This window comes from Convolutriloba macropyga, chromosome 9 (assembly GCF_964194025.1).
Source record: "Convolutriloba macropyga chromosome 9, txConMacr16.3, whole genome shotgun sequence".
Classification (NCBI taxonomy): domain Eukaryota; kingdom Metazoa; phylum Xenacoelomorpha; order Acoela; family Convolutidae; genus Convolutriloba; species Convolutriloba macropyga.
In genome coordinates this window covers 17,334,271-17,358,531 of record NC_134476.1, presented here as the reverse complement: position 1 = coordinate 17,358,531, position 24,261 = coordinate 17,334,271, and the positions used below count along the sequence as shown (strand labels likewise).

At 39.1% G+C, this 24,261-nt stretch overlaps 1 protein-coding gene across 1 annotated transcript; it reads right to left on the bottom strand.

The window, feature by feature from the left end:
• Positions 1–3,022: 3,022 nt before the first annotated feature.
• LOC142346090 (uncharacterized) lies at positions 3,023–23,844 on the bottom strand. Its single transcript, XM_075398590.1, has 5 exons — positions 23,632–23,844; positions 21,249–21,432; positions 6,177–6,349; positions 4,004–4,088; positions 3,023–3,280 (listed from the first exon to the last, which is right to left on the bottom strand). Exons 1-5 carry the CDS (start codon positions 23,772–23,774, stop codon positions 3,140–3,142), a joined length of 726 nt encoding a protein of 241 aa, XP_075254705.1. The 5' UTR covers positions 23,775–23,844; the 3' UTR covers positions 3,023–3,139.
• Positions 23,845–24,261: the final 417 nt, after the last annotated feature.

Sequence of the window (24,261 nt, the reverse complement as noted above, 5' to 3'; positions counted from 1 at the left end):
AAGCACTTTTACATGGATGACTACATCCAATCACATGCAACAGAAAAAGACGCTCGTAAGGCAGTTCTTGAAACAAAACATTGTCTAAAAACAGGTGGGTTTCGACTCACAAAATTTGTTTCAAACAGCTCTATAGTCCTAAACCAAATCCTCCAGATGACAAAGACAACCAGACAGATATTGTTTGAGTTCTTGGTGTTAAATGGAATCTTGAGAAAGACTGTTTTCTTATGAAACCTCTCGCTGATTTCCCAAAAGATGCCTTAGCGTACACTCAACGTAGGATCTTTAGTCTTGTCTCCTCGATCTTCGACCCAATTGGGATAATGTCGCCATCAACGATCCGTTTCAAAATAGTTCTTCAAGAACTGTGGAAACTTGGGAAAAAATGGGATGAACAAGTTGCCCCTCAAGTAGTTAAACCACTTCAAAAGAATTTGGACTTACACTTTTCTTCACCAGAAGTGACATTGAACAGAAATTTCAATAAGAGTTGCCATTCACCAGAAAGTGAAAATGAAATCCATGTATTTGTCGACGCCACAGCTGTAGCATTTGCAGCCGTTGCATACTTGAAAACAGTTCCTAACTTAGCCACTGATGTTGAAACTTGTTACTTAAAAGGCAAATGCAAAGTTGCTCCAATTAAACAAATCAGCATACCCAAATTAGAGTTGGAAGCCGCAGTCATCGGAGTGCGCATCCTTTCAACCATCATGAAAGAGTCATCGTTTCACATTACTCGCTCTACAATCTGCACAGATAGTCAAGTAGTACTTGATTGGTTATCGACAACCAAGAAGCAACCTGCCTTTGTTGCGAATCGCCTCAAAGAAATCCTTGCATCAACTGGTGCCTACCAATGGAAACTCGTTACCACCAAAGAAAATCCAGCTGACCGCGGAACTCGTGGTCTCAATCCAGACGAAATTCCAGCCAAGTGGCTAACAGCGCCAGCATTTCTTTCCACAAGACAGCTCACCGCTCCAGAAAACTCTTCAAAGCATGTGTTAGCGACGCATAAATTTTCACGCAATTTGTCGGAGCAAATAATCGAGCCGACACGGTTCTCAACTTGGAACAAGTTGCTCCTGACTTTAGCAACGGTCTTCAATTTGGTCTTTCGGATCAAAAAGCAAAGGCCTAAAGATCAGCAGTTTATAACAGAAGACGTCATTTTTGCAAGAAATTGGCTGATCAAAATGTCGCAGCAAAATTTCTTCTTCTCAACAATCCAAGCCCTGGAACGTGGTTCCAGGATAGATTCAAAGTGCAAAATCCGTTCGCTCAACCCAATGTTGGACAGCAATGGAATCCTTCGGTCATGCGGAAGATTGCAGTTTGCGCCAGATAACCTCGAAGTCGAGAAATTTCCGATTATACTGCACGCAAAAGACAAGATAGCGCGACTCTATATAGAGCATGCACACAACATTTGCGTTCACCAAGGAACAGAGCCAGTGAAAGCCTTTGTGCAGCAAAGATACCACATCATTGGACTCAGAAAAACAATTTTAAGTATAAAGTACAGATGTTTTCTCTGCAGACGATTTGCCGCTCAAAACATTCAACCCGTCATGGCTCCCCTGCCTGCCTGCCGTTTCCCGACCGACTCTACCCAGTATCCTTTCGCGAACAGCGGAGTCGACTTTTTCGGACCCTTTTTTACAGAAGATGCCAAGGGACAGATTGAAAAACACTACGGCCTCATCTTCACTTGCCTGGTTACTAGGTGTGTCCATCTAGAAGCTTGTCCCGATCTCAACACTGACACTTTTTTAAACGCCTATCGACGTTTTGTAAGCCGCAGATGCCAGCCAACAACAATGCTCAGCGACAATGGAAAGACATTTATTGGTGCATCTGAGGAACTAAAAAGATCTGTGAATTGTCTCGACAACGACAAAATCTACAAAGCAATGGCAGCAACGAACACAACCTGGAAGTTCAATCCTCCCTATGGACCTCATTTTGGCGGTATTTGGGAGCGCTTGATCCAGACCGCGAAACGCACTCTATTGATCATTCTAGGCTCCAGAAGACTGTCGCTTGATGTGTTCAGGACAATTTTGGTCGAGACCGAAGCTATATTGAACTCCAGACCACTAACGATTGTCGCTGACATTCCAGAAAATGAAATGCCTCTCACGCCAAACCATTTTCTGATCAACAGACCATTCAACTCTCTCCCACCTGGAAAATTCGACAGCCAAGAACCCGCCAGTTTCAAGTCTTGGAAGAATGTGCAGCAAATGGTCAATCATTTCTGGAAACGACTCGTCAAGGAGTATCTTCCAACACTGTTAAAGAGACCCAAATGGAGCGATAGTGACCAAACACCACTCAGAGTCAACGACATCGTTTGGATTCTGAAAGATATGACTCCACGTGGAATTTGGCCCCTTGGACGTGTTCTCGAAGTCTACCCTGGACGAGATGAACAACACCGTGTGGTCAAGGTGAAAACGGCTTGTGGCACCTACGTTCGCCCAGTCTTCGCCCTCGCACGCGTTTTGGCTGATTAGCCCAATTTTTTCTTGACCTTTTTCGAAACGGTTTTCTAGGCAACTTGGGTTACACCCCCTTCGACGACCTGGTCAAACGTCTGTGATGTGTTAGTTGGCCTCCTCTTTCCCCTGGAGCATGTCGTGCAACAATCAAGTCAGAAGTAAAACTTGAAAAAACATTGACTTTTGTCCTTATCGCAAACAAAACGAGTTGGTTGTTCCCGCAACTTAAAACTGATATAAAAAACTTAACAAACTGTCTAGAACAATGTAATTGAATCCTTATTTACATTCTCTTACACCAGTGCCTTTCTTGATTTCTAAGAAACTCGATAAACTTCCTTCAAAGTAAAACTAGGGTGATTTTATTGTATTTCTGCACTGGCCCTTTTCGGGCTCGTAAGAACTTGCAAGATTGGGACTTCGCTTGGGAGCTTGTGAACAAAAAGTTTTGAAACACTGTAACGAACTAGTATGTAACTCAAAGACGTGTGACCGAGCTAAAAAAATGCACATCATATCTGAGTTTTTTCCTTAGTTTCAGCAGAAATTTTAAATACAATAAAAAATTTCTATGGTTAATTTGAATACTACTGCTTGCACACAATATTAAAAAGTTTTGATGTTTGTTCTCAGGCGAATATCTCCATAGCTTTTCCTTGTGGTCTGAACTGGTAATCTACTAGACTCTGCATCAACTCCGGAAGCAGAATGCGACTCCTGTCGTGCAGACCAAGTTCTTTGTTCATCTCCCAAATGACCTCTTTTTGGATCTACTCATTGCAAATGGAAATAGACAATTGAGATATATTGCCAAGATGGCACGACGATATTAGGGGCTGATACGAAAGCGGAGTATCTACCAACTTAGATTTTTCATTGAAAAGAAATTTGAAGCGAAAATTATCTAGGTAAGAATTAATACATAATTTGCAAAACTTTCAAATATTTTGTATCCAATGGCTCATTTTGAAAAAATTTTGCAAAATTTTGCAAAATTAATACATTAATTATATAAAGTTTGCAAAATGGTTTCCAAATTTTTGCAGAATTTGTGTTAGAGAATGACTAGGGTTACTTGCCTAAATGGGTTCAATTGGTTCAACTATCGACAATGGTCGGAACAATTGGACATTATCTGAGTTTAATAAGTTATTTAAATCTGCGTTGGAGATGAAAAAGCTCTGAAAATGTATATGTTTCTTACAAAATAGATTCAAAATCATTGCAATGAGCATGAATAACAAGAGAACTAAAATTCGCCGACGACAATTCACAAATCCACTATTTTTAAAAAGAAAGTTAAAAATCAGTCAATATTATCTTGTATTCCTTAGAAAAAGTGGGGAAAAAAGATCCTGCAAATCTGGTTATGAATCTTCAATTACGAATAAAACGTTCCATTTTGTCAACTTCTTGCATAATGTACCCACAATTGCAACTTTTCTACAAAAATTTCGGATATATAGTTCATGATTATATGAAAAAATACTAACTCTAATTTCAACGAGTCCCATGTTGTAGAGAACTTGATCCAGTCTGGATGACGACACCCCAACTGACCCGGGTAGCTCCAGTTGCCTAAAAGTATTTATCCAAATCTGCTTATCATTCTATTGCAGACTTTTAATAGAGAATTGTAATGTGTGTTAATGACGTAAAAGATACTGGTCTAGTTTTTTTTACCAAATGCAACAGGTAACATTGAACATTGAACGTAAACACCTTTGGTACTGAGCATGTATGGAATATGCTCTAACTATGCATTTATTTCCAATTGGTCATCTTTATGGCTAGCGAGTTTTAAATAGGTCTTAATCATTGTACAGTCTTAATTATAACTGAGAATATACGGATCTCCGTAATATGTTGAAATATCCGCTTATAACTAATACAAATGCACGTTATGTTGCTCAATTTTCTGCTTCAAAATTTGGTTTCTGAGCTGTTAGTTTTTCAAGACTACCCACATCTTAAACATGCTTACCATACAACGCCATCTATTTCTTTTTTGGAAAAAAAACGTACTATATGAGGAACATAGTTTTTTTCCCTCTGATCAGAAGAGACAATTTAAACATACATAAAAGTTAATTTTTAAGTCCTCCCTGTGTTGAAGCACCTCAGAAATTACTTCTCAAAAATTAAAAGTTATGGTGTCTGTCTTTGCCAAAACATGCCATAGAAAATTATTTTATGAGCCATCCTATGGTTAAAATGTCTCCCTTACTAGCCATGAGGCTTTCGGCCGTTAATCATATTTGAATAGGAGCAGCAATGGCAATTTATTGTTCAGAAAAACACCCAGAAAAGCGATTTCGAGAAAAAACTTTTGGTTGTATCCTTGACATAAAGTGCCATAAAATATTCTACGATGATCTCCCACACTAAATAAAGTTAAGGTAAATTTATTTAACAAAATTAAGGCACGCCGTTGCCAAGGTTAAAGTTAATGTATCTTTTAAATTAACTTTCTTTAACTTCAGCTAACGTAAAAAGTTCTCTTAACTTTATTCAGGCAAAATTACATTAAATTAACTTAACTTTTTTGTAACAATTTTTATAACATTATTGTACATATTTAGTAAAATTAGCAAACAAATAATGATGATAGCTTAACAGAAACAGACTCGGCTCCAATGCTCCTGGTCGAGTCGTAAAAATTGATGAGTTACATGGACTTGGAGAATAAATTTCGGTAAAGTCATAAAACAATTGTGGAATCAGCGTTAGAAAAAAAGAAAGAATTTATTTCTTTGATCAAGTACCAAATAAGTAACAACAAGTGCAAAAAATAAACGTAAACATTGACTTGTACAAACATGATCAAAGTGGACAGGCAGCGGGGTATTTAGACCCACACGATCTGCCCTTGGAGTGTCTGTGAACTAGGCAGTAGGACTACTTTAACAAAGAAGTTCCTATGACAACAAAAACATAGAAAGATGAAGAAATGGACTTAAAAACAAAATTTAAAAAAAATTACTACAGCCGTCAAAATTTAACAGCAGCCTAATTAAACCTCATTAAACATACTGGAGGCATGAAATAGGCCTCCAAAATTTTTCGGTTTAAAAAATTTTTTTTTTCTGATGCAATTTTAGCGAGAAAAATTCAAAATTTTTTAAAAATTGCGATAACTCAGTAACTAGAAGGAATTGAGTGCTCATATTTTTCACAAAAATCCCATTCCCAAAGTAGATGTCTGATAGCCCTTATCCAAGGGGTCATAGGTCGTTTTTTAGGATTTCCTAGAAAAATTCTTCAAAGATGTATTTCACTATATCATCGTTATTAACCAAAAATGTACCCTTATATTTATGAAAAAAACTTTGGTACCATAGTAAGTTAAATCCATGACAACTTATGGACTCATCGTTATCATAGTAAAATCATGACATGAAACTTAAACTTCTTAATGGTATTTATGGACCATAATATCGTCATGTAATGTCAACGCTGGAAGGAGTATAATATGTTGCTGTTCAGAAATTTATTTAACACCTATTATCTCTTTTAACATCTCGTGAGTTTGTTCTTCCGCAAAATGAAGGATGATGCGCTAGAAGTAAACAATGAGAGCAGAATTCAAAAGGAAGGAACCTGCCAGAATCTTGCAAGATAATCATCCAAAATCGACTGGGGATTGCGTTATCATTTCACTCTCACCTCGCGGATTCGAAAGATCTCTCCATTCGCAAGTTGGCAGCTGAGTTGTTACATAACATGTGATGTAATAGTTCACAGCTTAAGGAGGCACTCTCGGTAGGAGGGAGATATCTGTAATCAATACAGTCGAACAGTTGCTTGTACGCTCCGAATCCAGTGGGTGCTGAGAACTGTCGCGCATAACTTGATACCTCAATTTTGATATAACTTTGCAATTGTTATAGTTAAGTTCAGATACTATAATTATTTTAACATCTGTTCTGTTGACAAAAACTTCAAACAACGGTTATTTAATTTTTTTTCCGTCAAAATAGAGTGGTTCAATTATGTTAATTTTTATTTTTGTCGATGGCCAATTTTTTGCACGTTCTCGCTCACAGGAGGCACTCAGAATTTTTGCGCTCACAGGAGGCGGAAAGCGCAAACCGGCGGGAGAGTCTGGTACCAAGTCTACGGTACGGAACCGAGGTTGAGGTGCCAGACCGAAAGTCGATATGTCCAGACCGTCCCAGACGGAAAGTGTCTATGTCCAGACCCTCCCAGACGGAAAGTGCCTATGTCCAGATTTTCGTGTGTTCAAAATTTTTTGTGCGCTCATCGTGCGTTCAAAACTCCGTATGTCCAGACTTTCGTGCGTTCAAACGTGCTTATGTCCAGACTTTCGCGTTCAAAATCTTATATGACCAGACTTTAGTGCGTTCTAAATGAAAAATCGTGCGCTCATTTGTGCGTTCATGTCCAGACTAACGTGCGTACAAAAACACTCATATTCAGACTTTCGTGCGATCAAAAATGCGTATGTCCAGACTTTCGTGCGTTCATGTTCAGATAACGTTTTTATAATGTATTCGTTTCAAGTATAGATACGTTAGGGTGATGGATAAGATGAAGTGCCCAAGCAGTTGCTACATTTTGTTTAAAAAAAGATGTTCGATGAAAGTACTGGCTGAACGGGGTGCCAGCGACCTAGTTATTAAAGTATGATTTGCTTTGCAACTTCAGCAAGGGTTTATAATTCTAGGTGTAAAATTGTTTTAAACAAAGCAAAATGTTGGATGCGAATTTTCCTGCGTTCGTTGTTTTGTAACTTTTGAACTCAATTGAGTTGAGGTTTTCTTGGTAGAAAGCTTTCACTTGAGTGAGCACTCTATTAAGAGTGTTTAGTCAAACATGGACTCATTGGTTTTTGGCATTCTTGTTTCCATTCAAAAAATTTTCGTGCGCTCCGAGTCACAATGTCCAGACTTTCGTGCGTTCAAAATTGCTTATGTCCAGACTACCGTGCGTTCAAAATTGCATATGTCCAGACTATCGTGCGTTCAAAATTGCATATGTCCAGACTATCGTGCGTTCAAAATTGCATATGTCCAGACTATCGTGCGTTCATTTTTTTTCCAGTCCGTGTAATTTTGAACGCACGACGCCACCTTGTGCGTTCATTTCGGTCTGAACATATCGACTTTCGGTCTGGGACCTCAACCTGGGAATGTCTAATCAGGGTTGCATCCGGACTCTGCACGGTCTTACCTGAACTGCATCCGGAATCTGTACGGTCTGATCAGCGTTCTATGTACGGTCTAAAAATTCTCTTCAAATCTTTGTCCAGATTCTGGACAGTCTGAGCAGAGAACAGCTTAGAGACAAGCTGCTCTGATGGCATGGTTCAAATAGTTTGAGCGGAGCCATTTTCAGAGCTTTTATTTTCTGATTACATCGAAAATGTCCAGCCGAGGAAAACGGCCAGTCGCTCAATTTGGAGTATTTCACGGTCCAGTGCTTGTACTGTCGTGTATTGTTTTACGCTTTGCAATTATTTCATAAGTAGAAGTTGTATATGTTGTTGTTTGCATTCAATTGTGTTCTTCAGTAATATTTAATAATTGTCCGAAGACCACTTGCCCACTTAATTTTTTCAATAAGGATGTATTCTTTCTATAATTTTGTGTCTTCTAGGACCATGGTGATCTTTTTTCCATCGTCTGTAAAAGCATGACTATCAAAACTAAAGGCACGGTAAATTTATGGTTTACAAATGCCGACGATTTCTAATTTTAAAAACCGAACAAATCAAAGAACAGATCCCGAGGGCTTTTGCCGTTTTTGTCCAACGTAAATGACACATACAGATATATATTTTTTTAAAATGGCACTTTCTGGACTAGCTTCTGCTATCATAATGTGAAGCGTTTTGCAATCTCAGATGAATCATGTTTATTTTCAGCGTCAACGCTGTAGGTGAAAGGAAACACTCTATGAGAGCTTTGAATTCGTTATGTAATAACGTTAAGGCAACTTTTTCTTCGTACTGTTCGAAAGCAAAAGCACTTCAGCATAAGACGACAAATCTAGTTATATTTGTTAGCAGGTCTTAGTCTGGGTCACCAATATAAACCAATCTGTTCAAAAAACCGAATTTTTTAGGCTAAGCGAACTCTTCTGGGCCATTTTGGAAGTTATTCCTAGTGGGAAATGGGCTTTGATATTTTTGAGAAATAAGGCGTTTATTGCATTTAGATTGGAAAATCGAAGAAAAAACTGTGGATTAATACGCACAAAAATTCTCTGACTAATGATATAAATTATTCCTTTCGTTTATTTGGTAACAAACGCTGCTTTTAAAAAAATTTCACCCCTTTTGGAGCAAAATTTAATATTTAGAAATAATTTGACCAAAATCGTTAAGGAGCTCAGTCAAACGTTTTGATAGAGATAATACGAAATTTATGATCGGCTTTAGCTTTACGATTTTCTAATGTTTTACGTATTCAACGAAAATTTTCAAAAATGATGTTTTTAACTCGAAAAATGACAAGAAACAAGTGATCGGTTACATGGATAATGTGAAAAATACCAGAATATAGGATATGAAACCGAAAAAAAATGACGGGGATTGCTAGAGTTGTCGGTTTCTATAATAATATATTTTTCTGCTTCAAGAAGAAATAAAGGTGAGTTTGGTTCTTACAGTTTTTGACATTCACATTTGGAGTTATCATTTGTGTCTCTGTCGAGAAAACAGATCACATCCCAAATTATTAGAACTTTTGAGAGGCTGCAAATCCAACAGTGGACTTCTTCAATGTCTTGTCTTTTTTGTTTGACTTGCATCAGTCTTATTCCCAGAAGGTTTCAGGATGGGCCCTTTTATATTTGCAACAGTACCACTTCCACTCTGATCCTCATTGGGTACTCTATCCAACTGCTCGCTAGACGATATTTGGGAAATGGAACTACTCATGGTAACCCGTTCTCTTTCTGTATACTTTTCCTCCTTAAAAAAACTAATATAAACACAAAGGCGCAAATCGAGCTCAAACTCAAGCCATTAAAAAATTTCACTGCTTCTTTATTCTAGTTACTTGCGCCAGTTTTGTGTTTCAAAAGCAAAAGTTTGAAATGACGATAACAGCATACGCATTGTACGCAGTGACAACGCTTTTTCATCCAGTAAAGCAGTAAAGCGTCAGTAAAGGCACAAGTTGTCACTAAATTCTTTTGCATCTATTTAGTAAGTTTATCACGACAATCGTTTATCACGATCGTTAAAAACTGTTATTAAATCGTCGCGGCTTCAAAGTTTAGGTGAAAAAAAACACTCTCTCGGAGCTTTGAATTCGTTATGTCATAATGTTAAAGCAACTTTCTCTTCGTAATGTTCGAAAGCAAAAGCACTTCAGTTTAACTCGACAAAATTAGTTATTTTTGTTAGCAGGTCTTACTCTGGATCACCAATTTAAACCAACTTGTTCAAAAATCCGTATTTGTTAGGCTAAGCAAACTCTTTTGAGCCATTTTGAACCAAGTTGTTCTCAGTGGAAAATCGGCTTTGGTATTTCTGAGAAATAATACGTTTAGTTGATTTGGAAAGGAAAATCAAAGCAAATGTTTTGGATTACTACGTACAAAAATTCTCTAACTAATAATATAATTTATTCCTTTCAGTTACTCGATAACATCCTCCGGCCCGGAAGAAGATGATGAGAGCAGATTGACGAGCGGGCGGACGAGCGATCCGACCGACGTGCGAACCATGGCTGAGCGAGCGACGCTATCGGAGCCGTATCGGAGTTTTTCAATCCGAGCAGTTGGATAGTTAACCCTAGGGTTGCTTTCTTCAACGATCCAAAATGAATCACTGACCTTGAGGTGCTTCTCGGCAGGCGGCTGCCACTTAGATCTACGGTTTAGAGCAGATACGTATTCCTTGAGCAAACGTACCCAAATTGCATTGGCGTAAGATTGCGCATGAGTGTACCGCTTGCGATGATCGAACTCGTCAACGCCAATGATGGACGGGATTCCGGTTACTTGGTTACCAAGCAAAACATAATTAGGTGTTATTTCTCCTAGGTCGTACGGGTCGGCGCTTACGGGCGTTAAGAGACGTGAGTTTAATGAGATTTAAGAGACGTGAGACGTATTCAACCAGACAAAAAGTACTGTTCAACAACTCATCTGTGAGCCAACGTGTACCGAGGATGGTGTACAGTAGCGTTTTAAAACTACGGACCTTGATGTGGCACACTGGGCGGATTGAACCTCCCCTTAATGCCCTTATGTGCAAGTTCGGCGGCGCTGATAATCGTTTTCCATTTTTTGATACATTCACCGTGCTCTTTCTCCGCTCCGATAAAGTTCGTACCATTATCTGACCAAATCGTAGCGGGCGTATCCCGACGCGAGACGAAGCGCTCCACTCCCATTACACAGGAACTAGTGTCCATGGACAAAACGACTTCAACATGGACAGCACGAGAAGTCAGACAAGCGAAGAGAAATCCCCACCCCTTCTCGGTAGTCCGCCGAACGGTGACGTAGAATGGGTCGAAGTATAACCCCGGTTTTGGTAAAGGGAGGAGACTTGTATGCGAGTCACTTCTTTGGGAGGTCTGCCATGATCGGTTGAATGTTTGTCGCACGGAATTTTTTACACGAGACGCAGTTTGATTTGATTAAACGCATTGAGGAACGTAGTTTAAGGATGGCATAGCGTTCCTGCACCTTGGAACGTAAGTAATCGACGCACTGATGATGGTTCTTCAGATGAATATGCCACTGGAACAGTTTAAAAGTATGAAGCGCATCAAGCACGATAGGATGCGTATTGTCAGAGTCAATTTCCACTAGCCGTCGGAGTCGATCAGAAGAACGGTTGGGAAAATAAACGGAATAAACTGAGCAATGCGTCGGCTCCTTTTAATGGATTTGTTGTCAAAAAGATCACTTCTTTTGGTATTAAAGGACTTTCCTTAAACCAAGTGCTGGAGATGACGCTCGGCTTTGTCAAGCTCAACAGGGTCCGCTAGGTTGCCCTCTACGGTACAGTAACTTTCTTGAGATGGTAAAAGACGGAGCATATATGCGGTGACACGAAGTAGTTTTTGATAAGAAGTGCACTTATCAAACAGGATAAGCTTAATGCTTTGTTCCTTAAGGGGCTTGGTTACGGATGCGGCAAAAGATGAGATGGAGTCTTCAACTTGTTCCTTGCTTACAACGCCGCGCTTGATGTTCTCAACGACGTCAGTATTTGGAACGAAAGGGAATTGCTTAGTTCTCAAGAAGTCAGGACTCCTCAACCAACTACTGGATTGCAAAACTTCAGCGGACATACCACGCGTGCCAGCATCTGCCGGCTTATCAAAAGTGGTGACGTGGTTCCATTGGTCAACGCTGTTGTTCTCCAGAATTTCACTGACTCGGTTTGCAATGAAGATGGGGTGTTTGTTTGTTGAGTTTATCCACTGCCAGACGATGGTACTATCTGTCCACATAAATACTTTATCCACAGTAACCGTCAATGCTCGACACATTTCCTTTTTAAAAGGGCAGCGAGGAGAACGGCTTGTAATTCCAACTTAAGAATTGTTATTACCTTACCTTCATAGGTGCAACACGGGCCTTGTCCAAGACAAACACCAGCTCTGTTATAATGTCCTCCGATGTACAAGTTATCTGAGCCCTAGGAAAGCCTACTTCACTGAATACGTCTTGCGAGCTATCACCAAACATTTGGAGTGCAAGATGTTGAAAAAGTCCAGGAAATTAACTTCTTGGTATAGTGATTTTAGCTAACTGCGGCAGTTCGACACACCAGGCAAGGAATCTGTCAACTGTGTCTTTAGATAACTCTTCATCCCAACTATGTCCATTGGCGCGCCAGATGTCTTTCAAGATTAACCGACCACCAACAGTAACCGGTGCAACAAGACCAATTGGGTCATAGACCTTCGACAAAACACTTAAGACCAAGCGCTGTGTTAAACTTATTGTCACAGTGCTGATAGTACCCCTGCTCACAACCAGAGTATCATTGTTGTGATCCAACTTAAGCCCAAGCACGTGCATTGATTCCTTCTTGGATGAAACGATGACTTTTCGTTCAGTTGATTGAGCAGACCCATCAATTCAGTCAGCCAGATCTGGTACATTGCTTACAAAGTTAGTACGCTTGAAACCACCTAGAAGGAGAAGATGTACTAATTCCTCGACTTAATGAGAACCCTCTCAGGGGATTCCCCTGAGTCTAAGTAATCGTCAATTTAGAAGTTCTCAAGGACGGCTTTCGCAGCTTCTGAGTACACCTTAACATTATCACTTGCAGTGCGCTGAACTGAGTAGTTGGAGCATGTGTGAGAATGTTTTGCCCCAAAGATGTGCCGGGTATACTGGTGTACCACAATATTTGATGTGGGGTCCTCCCACCACAGAAAGCGCAATGATGACTGATCACATGATAATGTACCAACTGGGAGGAACATTCCCTCGATGTCGGCGGATACGGCAAATGGATGTTGTCTGGACCGTAGGAGTACATAGATTAGGTTTTATAGAAAGTCAGGTCACACGAGTAATGACCTTTTAAGAGATGCGCCCTGGAATTTAGATGCCCCGTTTAGTACCCTAAGAACCTTGCCTGGCTTGATCGGATTAACAACCGGAAAGCGTGGTAGGTACGACTCTCGTTGCGAGAGACTTTCTACCTTATGAGATTTTTTGACCCTTACTACGTAGCCCCTGTCTAAGTCCTCTTTGATGGTATTCGAATACTTTTCCCATAAAAGCTGGTCTTTCGAAAGCCCCTTTTCAACTTATTTTATTGAACCAGCGCTGAGAATTAATTGTTAGGCAGTTCTATGTTGTCTTCAGCCCATAGCATTCTGACATCGTACCTTTTTCCATTATGCACAATCAAGAATATAATGTGCACGCGCATCCGCTTGGGATCGTGGGTCTACTTGCTTCAGTGCGCCGTACAACTCCATGTCGTACCAAGATTTTACCTGACTAGCGAGTTCAAAATCCAGTTCCCTAATTGCTTTAAAACAAGTGGAGAATAAACCTGAAGACGACAGTAGAGGGCCGCTTAGAACCCCACCTATAGGCAAGAGAGGAGCGAAAGGTGAACACTTCTCGTCGGCAGGGAACTACACTATCGGGCGGATTGCATGATACACATCCTGTCCAAGTATCATCTCGACGTTTTCATAGCAAAATTTAACCGGGTCTAGAATTGCTAGGTGCGGTTATGTTTCTTGAAGTGCTTTAATGTTGATATCGTCGGCGCCTACGTTCAAAGCTTCGTTTACGTAAGAAGCAACTTTAAAAGGTTCAAATGCTTGGTTGTCGCGTGGTGTTACAGTCAGTTCAACTAGTTTAGTTACTACAACCTCTTTGGTATTTATACTCTTGACTGTTAGTTTCACTTCTCTTGCGTGCAAATCAAGTCTATTTCCAAGATCAATCGACATCTACGAGTTACTGCAAGCGGTATCACACAATAATAAAGCCGTGGTATTTTTACCGGAAGAGCTCATCAAATGTAATTCAGTCATCTCAAGGAGGTCTTTCACAATACTCAAAAATGACAAACTAGTGGCCATACTCGATGATTGAACACTAGAAGCTCTGATTTGGCTTGCGCAAGCATTAAAATTACTATTGTTGCTCGCTGAAGAAGATTTTGATGGATAAACCCTCTAAGCTCCATGAAGAAGTGTGTTACGGGAGCTGTTCCAACCATCCTTCCTGCATTTCCTAGGATTCGGTCATTGCCTGAACATATGCCTTTCTCTCAAACATGAGAAGCACAGTTTTGCTTCCGCCACTACCTTTGCTCGCTTGAGGTAGAGCAAATACACGAACTATACACTACTTTAAAAACAGGACACACCCAGATGCGGTGAATACCTTTACACACCATGTAGTGAGAGTTTGGAGGCGTTGCCGATGATGAGGTTGGTTTCTGAGTGCTCTTAGTTTGCGTTTTAGCAGCAAATGTTCTTGAAGCAGCTTGGGTCTTGAAAACTGAGTTGGTGATATCCTCACTTTCTGCCTTTGATGTTGTTTGTTTCATTAAGTTAGTTGTGAGCCTTGACTTTTTGCTTCAACCAGTCAACCAAGTCAAAGAGTGTCGGCTTTACCCAATGCATTTGGACCGTGAAAAGTGACCAAGACTCTTTCATATTGGGCGACAATTTTTGCACTGCCATTTTAAGGAGCGAGGCTTTCCTTAGGTCCGAATCATATTAAAGTGATTTAAAGACCCCAACAAGAAATGAATTTATTGCAGAAAAATTTTTGATGTTATCACTATTGTGCATCTTAAGTGGTGGAAAAAATTTGAGTTTGTTTGAGTGCGCACTGACTGCTGTCCGGAGTCGGCCAACTTTGTGTTCGCGTGTCTTAAGTGCGCCGGAACGGTACCATACGTTTGCGGAATGATCGGAGTAACAAAGCCGGGGGCATTAACTATGGAAGAACTAACTGGATTCAGTTGCATGAAGTCAGATGTTGCGTGAGTTTGGGACCTTGTTGCTGCTTGTACATGACAACAGGAGCGCTGCAATGTAGGGTCATGAGGATTGCTTAATGGAGCAGGTGGTACGGAGTTTAAGTTTATAGATGTATCTAAAAGTGTTAATGCATAAGATGGCAGTGCTGCGGGAAAACGGCAGACGTTTGGATCCGGAGGAGCAGGAGCGGTGTGGGTTATGGGGACAAAATTGTGCGCCTGGTGCCTTATTTTGTGGCGGCGGTGGATGAATTAATTATGGTACAAAAACGTTTGCGGGGAAATGAATTGTGTAGGCGGAGAAAGGAGGAACGGATTGACATTTTTAGCCACGGGGTTGTGGGCGTGTAGTGTGAGTGCCTAAGACGGCGAAGGAGGATAACGAAATGCTGATGGGATTGTCAGGAAATGCGATGGTACTGGGTTTAAAACGGTGGATGGTAGGGCAGGCACATATGTGTGCTTGTGACGGATTGGGTACTAGCGGAGCATTAGTGAGTGCTTTTAAAAGTAGTGAATGAGGACGGCTGACTAAGTTCAAGTGTCCCGGCATGCGAAGGAATTGGTGGTCTAACTGTAAACCATCGAAGTGCATTGTTGCTTGAGAATGTTGTCCGGCTGTGTTTGGGGCGTTTAGTTGAGTTGGGATTTCATAGTTTATTGATGGCGATGGAGACCTAAACAGATGCTGTTCCTTCTTTTGCATGATGTTATTTGCAATATGTGCATTTTTGGTTACATTGTTTCTACCACTTGGTTCTTGCGACTCATGGACAGGGAGATTATGTTGGCCACATTTTGACCAAGTGTATTGAGATTAGAGTTTGAGTTTGGAGGTTGAGTTGCAGAAGGACGTGGGAAAGTTATTCGGCTGGATTGGGCGATGGAACCAGAAAAAGTCAAACTTGGTTCATTTGCAACATCTGCCATATTCCGGCCGGTGGCGAATTGAGAAAAACTTGAACAAGTTTCTTGCTCTTGACTGAACTTCTTTCAGTAAAGAGCTTGCTCGTTTTGCCTGCACTAGAACCGTATGATGATGGTTTTGTCATCAACTCAATTTCCTCACGGGCTGCTGCAGCTACTTGCTTGCGGTGTTCTTCCTCAAGTTGCTTTATTTCCAATTTTCGCAATCGCGTTTGTGATTCATTTTCAAGACGCTGTCTGGCAATCCGTAGCTGCACCTCATGTTGTTTCTCAAGTTCTTCCCTTTTAAGTCTTGACGATTCTAATTCTAGTTGACGCTGACTTGATCTCTTTGAGTAGGTCATGTGTGAACCTGATCTTGAATGGCGAGAGAGGTATACTGCTCTGTTGTCTCTTTGTCTTGCAGCTGCATACGTTTGCGGAATGATAGGAGTAACAAAGGTGAGGGCGGTAACTATGGACGAACTAACTGGATTCAGTTGCATGAAGTCTGATGATGCGTGATTTTTGGACCTTGATGTACCCTCGATCAGCAGCAATGAACTCGTCAGTTTTATTAGTTACAGTTTCTAACCATTTCTCAAGTTTCTTACAGGCAGCATCTGGATCTTCAGTCTTTTGTTCCAGCTTAAAGAGCTCTTCATTCTTATCAACTACTCTAGTAAAATCATCTTTGCAATTCACAAATAAACGTTCCATCTTAACTTTCCGGTCTTGCTTATCGACAGCATTGTTAATTATACCAAAGATATCATTAAGTTCAGCCTCAAATTTCGATCTCTCAATATAAATTTGTTAAATTTGTCCTGCACTGTTGTCATGATCTTATCAAAACCGGAACCAAAAGTTTAATTCGGTACTTTTAAAAAAGTACACTTGCTTAGATACACAACAACATAACACAAATGGGTTAGAACGAACCCTAGTGTGACGATCTGCCTTGTAAACCGCCGAAGAGCAAAGTTGTTGGTCGAGGACAGTAGTACCCGGCGAAGAAAGAAAGACCGATGAGCGCAAAAAGCGGGACAAGGGACAGAACGGGAGACGGGGCGGACGGGAGGAGACGCCGAACGAGTAACGCGTGAAGCAATGGGAACTCGGACGGACAAACGGGAGCGTCGGGCGAACAGCACGCAACGCAATGGAAAGCCGTGATAGCACGTACGGTAGACGTTAAGCCACGAGCGAGGAGGCGGGGAGAACAATGCTAGCAAACCACAGCAACAAACTCAACCAAACAAAATAGCCGTAACTCAACAACAAATTTAAGTCCTACCCTAGAAAGAAGGAGAGAAGCTACTGGCAGGCTAAATAGCACAAGTAAATATGGGCTTTATATACCAATATAAAACAATATACAGCAACGGCGTAGTATAACCGAAACTCAAAAAGCTCGAAGAAATTTATTCGCTATAACTCCAGAAAAACTTAAGTCAAACCCTAGCCAACCAACATACCCAAATAACAAAAGTGCATATAATCAAAATTGATTAAGCTATAACGAATTGTGGTCGAAATAGTGTGGTGAAGACCACAAAACGAACCAGTCTTAACTCTAGAATGAACTTATGTCACACCCTAGCAAGCAACGAGATTGAAAAACCAACCAGCACACTAGCAGAGAAATTTTACTACAGCAAAAACTCAACATACTACAGCATGCAACAGATAAACGAGGAATGCAAAGAGACACGGGGAAACGGAAACAAAAGGACGGAAATAGAAAAATTAAACAAGGTAGCCTGCGGAAAACGGACGGTAGTGAAAAACTCAAAAAATGGCAAGAGCGAAACAGTTAGTAAAGCGCTATTGGAGAGAACCAACCAAAAACTAATCCGTAAATCGCGTTTCCCTTAACCCGTGACCCGTAAACCAGTCGGCGGGTACACCCCAGCAGCAACGCAAGACTCAGACAACTTCAGTTTATAAAATACATGGCTGAGTTCCGCCTCGTCGAACGCATGACGGGTGCGAAGCGTTTTACGACGGCGCTTAGAAATATTTGTCGGTTGGGAGCGTGTTATCACGGACATGAGGTTGTTCTAATGCGCTAAAGCTATAGTGAGTGTTTTCAGCTCAAACCCAGGCTTCTGATGTAACGCCCTGTACTCTTTAAGCAAACTAGGATCTTTCTGTTTACGTCAAGACACAATGTCTTTTATTATATGGATGGTAACTAGAGTACTACGATTGAGCTGATTGTAAATATCAGGAGTTCCCTCTCTCTGGCAAGGCATTGTAGCTTCTATACGCTCCTGAATATTCTTTAGCACTGCACTAAGCTGCGAAGGTTTTAGAGGTTCATTGTTGTTGCTTGGATGACTTGAAAGCGAATTGTTCACTAGATCATGCCATATAACTATACTATTTTTATCAGGAAAGAAGTGACTCAACTGAAATTTTGCGGTTTTTCGGACTTTCAAAGCCTTAGGATTGAAACTCTAACCGGTAATGCATAAATCCGTTTTTATAGTGGTCTTGTAACGCTTGAGGCAAAGTTTTTTCTGGCTTAATCCAGTGAGCTGGCAGCTAATATAAAAACCGTATGGAGTTTTTACATCATAAATGATGGGAGCTTTGACGTTAAAAGCACATTTTTTACGATTTTTCAAGAATGAGCTCTTATTTGCTAAAAAAAACCAGTTACTTTGAAAATCTTGACCAAACCTGTTTTTTTTTCAACGTTTTAATCTATCTAACTACTATATAAGTAATCTAGAATGGTCAGATAGATTTTTTGTCAAGTTTAGAAGTTTAGTCATCTTTTTCAAACTTTTCTTTTGGTCAATTTTTTTTGCTTAGCACAAATTAAGACGTTTATTGACTTCTTAAATCAAAATCAGCCAGAATTGACGCAATCATAAAATTATTAAACTTCCGCCAAAAAATTTCAAAATTGATGTTTTTAACTCGAAAAATGATAAGAAACGAGTGGTCGGTGACAGGGATAATGTCAAATATACCAGAATGTAGGATATGAAACCGCAAAAAAATGAGGGGGATTGCTAGAGTTGTCGGTTTCTATAATATTAATTTACTGCTTCAAGAAGAAATAAAGTTGAGTTTGAATGGGACCTACAGTTTTTGACAGTCACACTTGGAGTTGTCATTTGTGTCTATGTTGAGAAGACGGATCACATCCCAATCTGGAGACCCAATTATTAGAATTTTTGAGACGCCGCTTCCAAGATTTTGACGTTTGTTTGCAATGCTTTGTTCAGCGATTTGATCAAATCCAACAGGGGACTTCTTCAAACTCTTTTTTGTTTGACTTGCATCCGTCTAAGTCCCAGAAGGTTTTACGATTGGCCCTTGTCTATTTGCAACAGCTCCACTGCCACGCTGACCCTCATTGAGTACTCTGTCCAACTGCTCGTTAGATGTTAATTGGGAAATGCAACTATTCATGGTAATCCGTTCTCTTTCTTTATATTTTTCCTCTTTTAAAAAGGACTAATTTAAACACAATGGCGCAAATCGAGCTCAAAACTCAAGCCATTAAAAAATTTCTCTGCTTCTTTATTCTATTTTCGAGCGCCATTTTTTCGTTTCAAAATTAAAACTTTGCAATGACGATAATAGCATACGCATTGTACGCAATGACATTGCTTTTTCATTCAGTAAAGCGTCAGTAAAGTCACAAATTGTCACTAAACTTTTTTGCATCTATTTAGTAAGTTTATCACGACAATCCGTTTAAAACTGCTATTAAACCTTTGCGGCTTCAAAGTTTAGCTGAAAGAAAACACTCTCTCGAAACTTTGAATTCGCTATGTCATAACGTTAAGGTAACTTTTGCTTCGTACTGTTCGAAGGCAAAAAGAACTTCAGCATAACTCGACAAATCTAGTTTTATTTGTTAGCAGGTCTTAGTCTGGGTCACCAATATAAACCCATTTGTTCAAAAAACCAAATGTTTTAGGCTAAGCGAATTTTTCTGGGCCATTTTGGAAGTTATTCCTAGTGGGAAATTGGCTTTAGTAGCTCTGAGAAATAATACATTTAGTGCATTTAGATTGAAAAATCTAAGCAAAAGCTTTGGATTATTACGCACAAAAATTCTCTAACTAATGATATATATTATTCCTTTCGTTTACTCGTTAACAAACGCTGCTTTAAGAAAATTTCGCCCCGTTTGAAGCAAAATTTTATATTTAGAAATAATTTGACCAAAATCTTCAAGGAGCTCATTCAAACGTTTTGATAGAGATAATACGAATTTTATGTTCGGCTTTAGTTTTACGATAATCTGGTTATTACACAGTGCCACACTCCACAGAATTCTTTCCAAGAATATCTGTCTCGGGTCGTGATTTTTCGTATAAAATGCAGTGAAATGTGTTGAAAAAATAAATTTATTTTCACCGCGTTCTCAGCATTCTTACAAAAAAGAAGCGTCCCCACCCAGGGTCGAACCTCTGCCCTCCTGCATTCCTCCAACTTCTTTTTCCACTGCGCCAACTGTCACACAATTATTTGCTATTACATGTGAAGCTAACTCAGATTGAGCAAACGTTAGAAAAAAAATGCGGTGATTTTTTGTAAGAAATGCGGTGAATTTCGCAATGAATTTTTGTAAGAAATGCAGTAAGATGTGGTGAATTATTGTTTTCCATCAGCTTCATCGCTTTTACCGCATTTCTTACATTAAATTGCCACAAAATTCGACGCGGTGAAGTTTTGTAAAAAATGCTGTGAATTTTTTGTAAGAAATGCGGTGAAATGCGGTGAAATATATATTTTCACCGCATTCAACGCAATCACAGCATTTCTTACAAAATTTTATTCAAAAACCTCGAACCGGGATGACTTGACGGGATCCAAGACAGGATCCCTGATAAATCCAAGTTACCACCTGATCCTTTCTTGTATATACAAGGTTATAAATGAAGTCGCAGTAATAATGCAGAATCATTTGAATTGAGATTTTTTTCAGAATAAATAAAATTGTCAGATTTCGTCAATTTTACTTCGCAAAGCCTATGAAAAACCATTCAAAGCGATAAAGTTTTTTTCGTCGTTTTTGTCGGTTTTCAATGATTTTAAACATAAGAGGAGTTGGTTTGCTCCCATTTTACACATAAAAAGCGTAGGTTTTAGTCTCTTTAATACGTAAGAAGCGAATGCTTTCTTCGGTCATTATTTTAAAAAGGTGGTAGGATTGAAATTATGATTCTCTAGAATCCGATTAAGTACCGTTCAAAGAAATAACATACATTTTGGCGTACGAACTTTTTATTTTACGACTCAATTATAGTTATATGCCATTTGAATCCCGCGTAGTTTTAAGCTGGTAATAGTTGATTTTTACCTTAACTCCTATCTAGAGAGGTAACACATTATAATCCCTGAAATGAAGTGCTTCCATTTGAGGCTGGCTTCTTCATGTTCTGATCCAATTTTTCATTAGCGACTTTTGCCGAATCCTGACAATCACCTTTTGCCGAAATAGATTCTTTGCTCGGGTTTCTTTGTTGTGTAGCCAATACAGTTGACTCATTATCCTCCGTTTCATTCATAATTTGTTTGGGGGACCTGAAATTTTTTACAGACACACCCTAGTTCAGAAATTGTAGTTTGTTCAAGCGAGAAGATTATCGATATGTTCGGATTTAGTTAGACAAAAACACGGGTTTTCTCTTCGATATCATCTCTTTTTCTCTTTGCCCGATTTTTAAAGTAAGAAATCGTCGTTATGTTTGCTTTCAAACATTGCAAAACGTCGGTTTACTTAGTTTCAAATGTAAGAAAACGTTGCTGAGATCGGTTTCAAATGTAAGAAACAGTCGTATGTTTGATTTCAAACAAAGAAAACCGTCGGTATTATCGCTTTTAAGCTTAATTTACAGTCGGTTTGTTCCTTGATTTCAGTTTCATTCAACAAAAAATATCCAACCCCGGGAATTCTAATTATTCAACAGCTTTATTGTCAATAGTCCAGAAGAATGTAATCTTTTTAATTTTAATAAAAGAAAAAAACGGTCTTGTTTTGTCAACGACCCGAAGAAGAACGCCATCACAACGTCTGACTACATTATATACCAAAACTCAAATCTAACGAATATTGCGAAACCCACCATACCAGACTTCAGTCTCCGAGCGTTTCACCGCTGAACCAGCACATTTCGAGAGTAAAGACCTAAATCAGTTCTGAAACTTTTTCTCAAGAATATTTTAAGTTTCATTAGGTGCATATAATGTCATATTATTGCAGCTTATAACTAGTAATTACTATCATAGTAGAAACAGTATTTATACATAAGCTATTTTGCAGGCAATTACAACAAAGCCTATTTATGATAGTGGTTACGACTTGCAACGCAAATTTAATGTTGCAAAATCCACGGGGAAGTTCGAATCGCATGGAAAGCAAACCTTTTTGGCGGGAGTTGGGCTGAGCATATTATTTTTCATGCAGTAAATTTTACTCAAAAATCAAGACATGACAGTGTAAATCGTGACTTGAACAGAGTGCTGGTCATCCTAAAAAACAGAATGTCTCTAGACTGGTTCAGCGCTGATATGCTCTGTCTCCAACCTCAGGGAGCGATATGACAAGGTCTGAATACAACTTAAACAAAATCTTTCAAATTTAACATATCAAACATATTTTACGTTTGAAAACCAAACATACAGAATCTTGCGAAACCCAACATACAGAAGCATCCTTATGTTCCAGAACGACTATATCTATTATTTTCTATCTTCATTTTTAATCAAGCCAAGCAAGGCGCGCATACCGACGATTCAAACATAGCATACCGACAAAATTTAAAAAGTCTTGCTCCATTTCCTGGACTAAGGAATGAATATCGATATAATGAGTTGAGTGAAGGAAAATTATGGCGCTGCAAAGAGCGTAGTTTTTCAGAACCCCCGTGTTTGAGATGTTGGAAAACTGATTTGACAAAAAATTGTCTGATAAGATGCCCTCTCAGTCGTTATGTTGTCGATTTTTGTCGCTTTAACTTGATCCCAACGCCCACTATTTTGAGTTGGAATTTTAATTTTCTAGTTCCAATCAAAGTACTTTTTTGAATCACAGTTTTTTTTCTTTAACTTTATGAGCTAACTGAGACAAATGGTTCAGATAGTATGTCATTTTAGGCTCCAGTTTTATACTAGTGACACTAGAAAGTGTCAACTTTTGCATATGACTTTTCGTTAGCATCTTTTTCTACAGAAAGTTTTTATCAAATTGGACCTCAATGTTTTTTCATTTGTATGCAATCTTTCGTAATCTTGCAATTAGTCGTACTGATTTTTGGTTTTACACGAATTTTCTATTCCAAGCTAAAGGCAAAAAAAATAACTTTTGAATCATTATCAAGCCTTTTGAACCATTTTTCGAGAGAATTTTTTATCAAAATTTTCAAATAAATATGTTAAATAATTTTGCGATAGTTTGCACAAATTAAGCACTAAGTCAAAGCACAAGTTTTTTGTCTCAATTGTTTGATCTGAACAGTTTTTTGTCTGGACTACGTGTTTAATGTTTCAGAGCTCATTCTGGGTCAGCTTACATTAATATTCGTTTAAAAGCATTTAAAAAACTTTAAGCTCATTGAGGATCCATTAAAATGATTAACTCTGTTTGGTATGCTATAACATATAATAAACTTTTTCAATACTCATTTTTTGAGTAATCATAAAATATCGCATTTGTTACATAGTTTCAGCGCATTCGGAGCGAAGCTACGAAAATACGATGTTTTGGTGGTGCGAATTGCTTACTTATCTGTATCATCTTTTTCGCTACTACTTTGCCATAGTTCGCTGTTCTGTTCTGATTTCGAGTTTGTGTTTTGCTTGTTGTTGTTATTTACGTCCAGATGAGCTCCACATGCAATGCAGAGATGTTTGTCAACAACTTGCATTATCTGACTCAACTGTGCCTCTAATTCTGTCACGCGTTGTGCTAAGCTGGTCTGCACCTGTCCAGGCGATGAATCTATGGAAAAAGAATTTTTAGATTATAGAACGAATGTCTTTCTGATCAAACCAATTCTGGACTTCTCTTTATGACCAGAAATGGGAAACCAAAATGACGTCCGACCTTAAACTTTCAAGCACTTCAGAGAGACCCTAACAGACTATTCATAGGTCGCTTGGATCTCTGAAAGAAAATAAAGGCCAAATGATTAATCGCAGACTTTAACCAGAGAGCAATATAAAAACATTACGCCTCAAATAGGTCATTTTTGTATAATATTATATTTTTATATAATATTAAAAACTAATATAATATTATATCTAAACTATCTTAGCGGATGAGACAAGTTTACATTACTCAAAGCAATAGTGAAAGGTCATGTACTCAGTTCAACTTTACTATTGATGAGTTTGCAGAAAACTTTTTTCAAA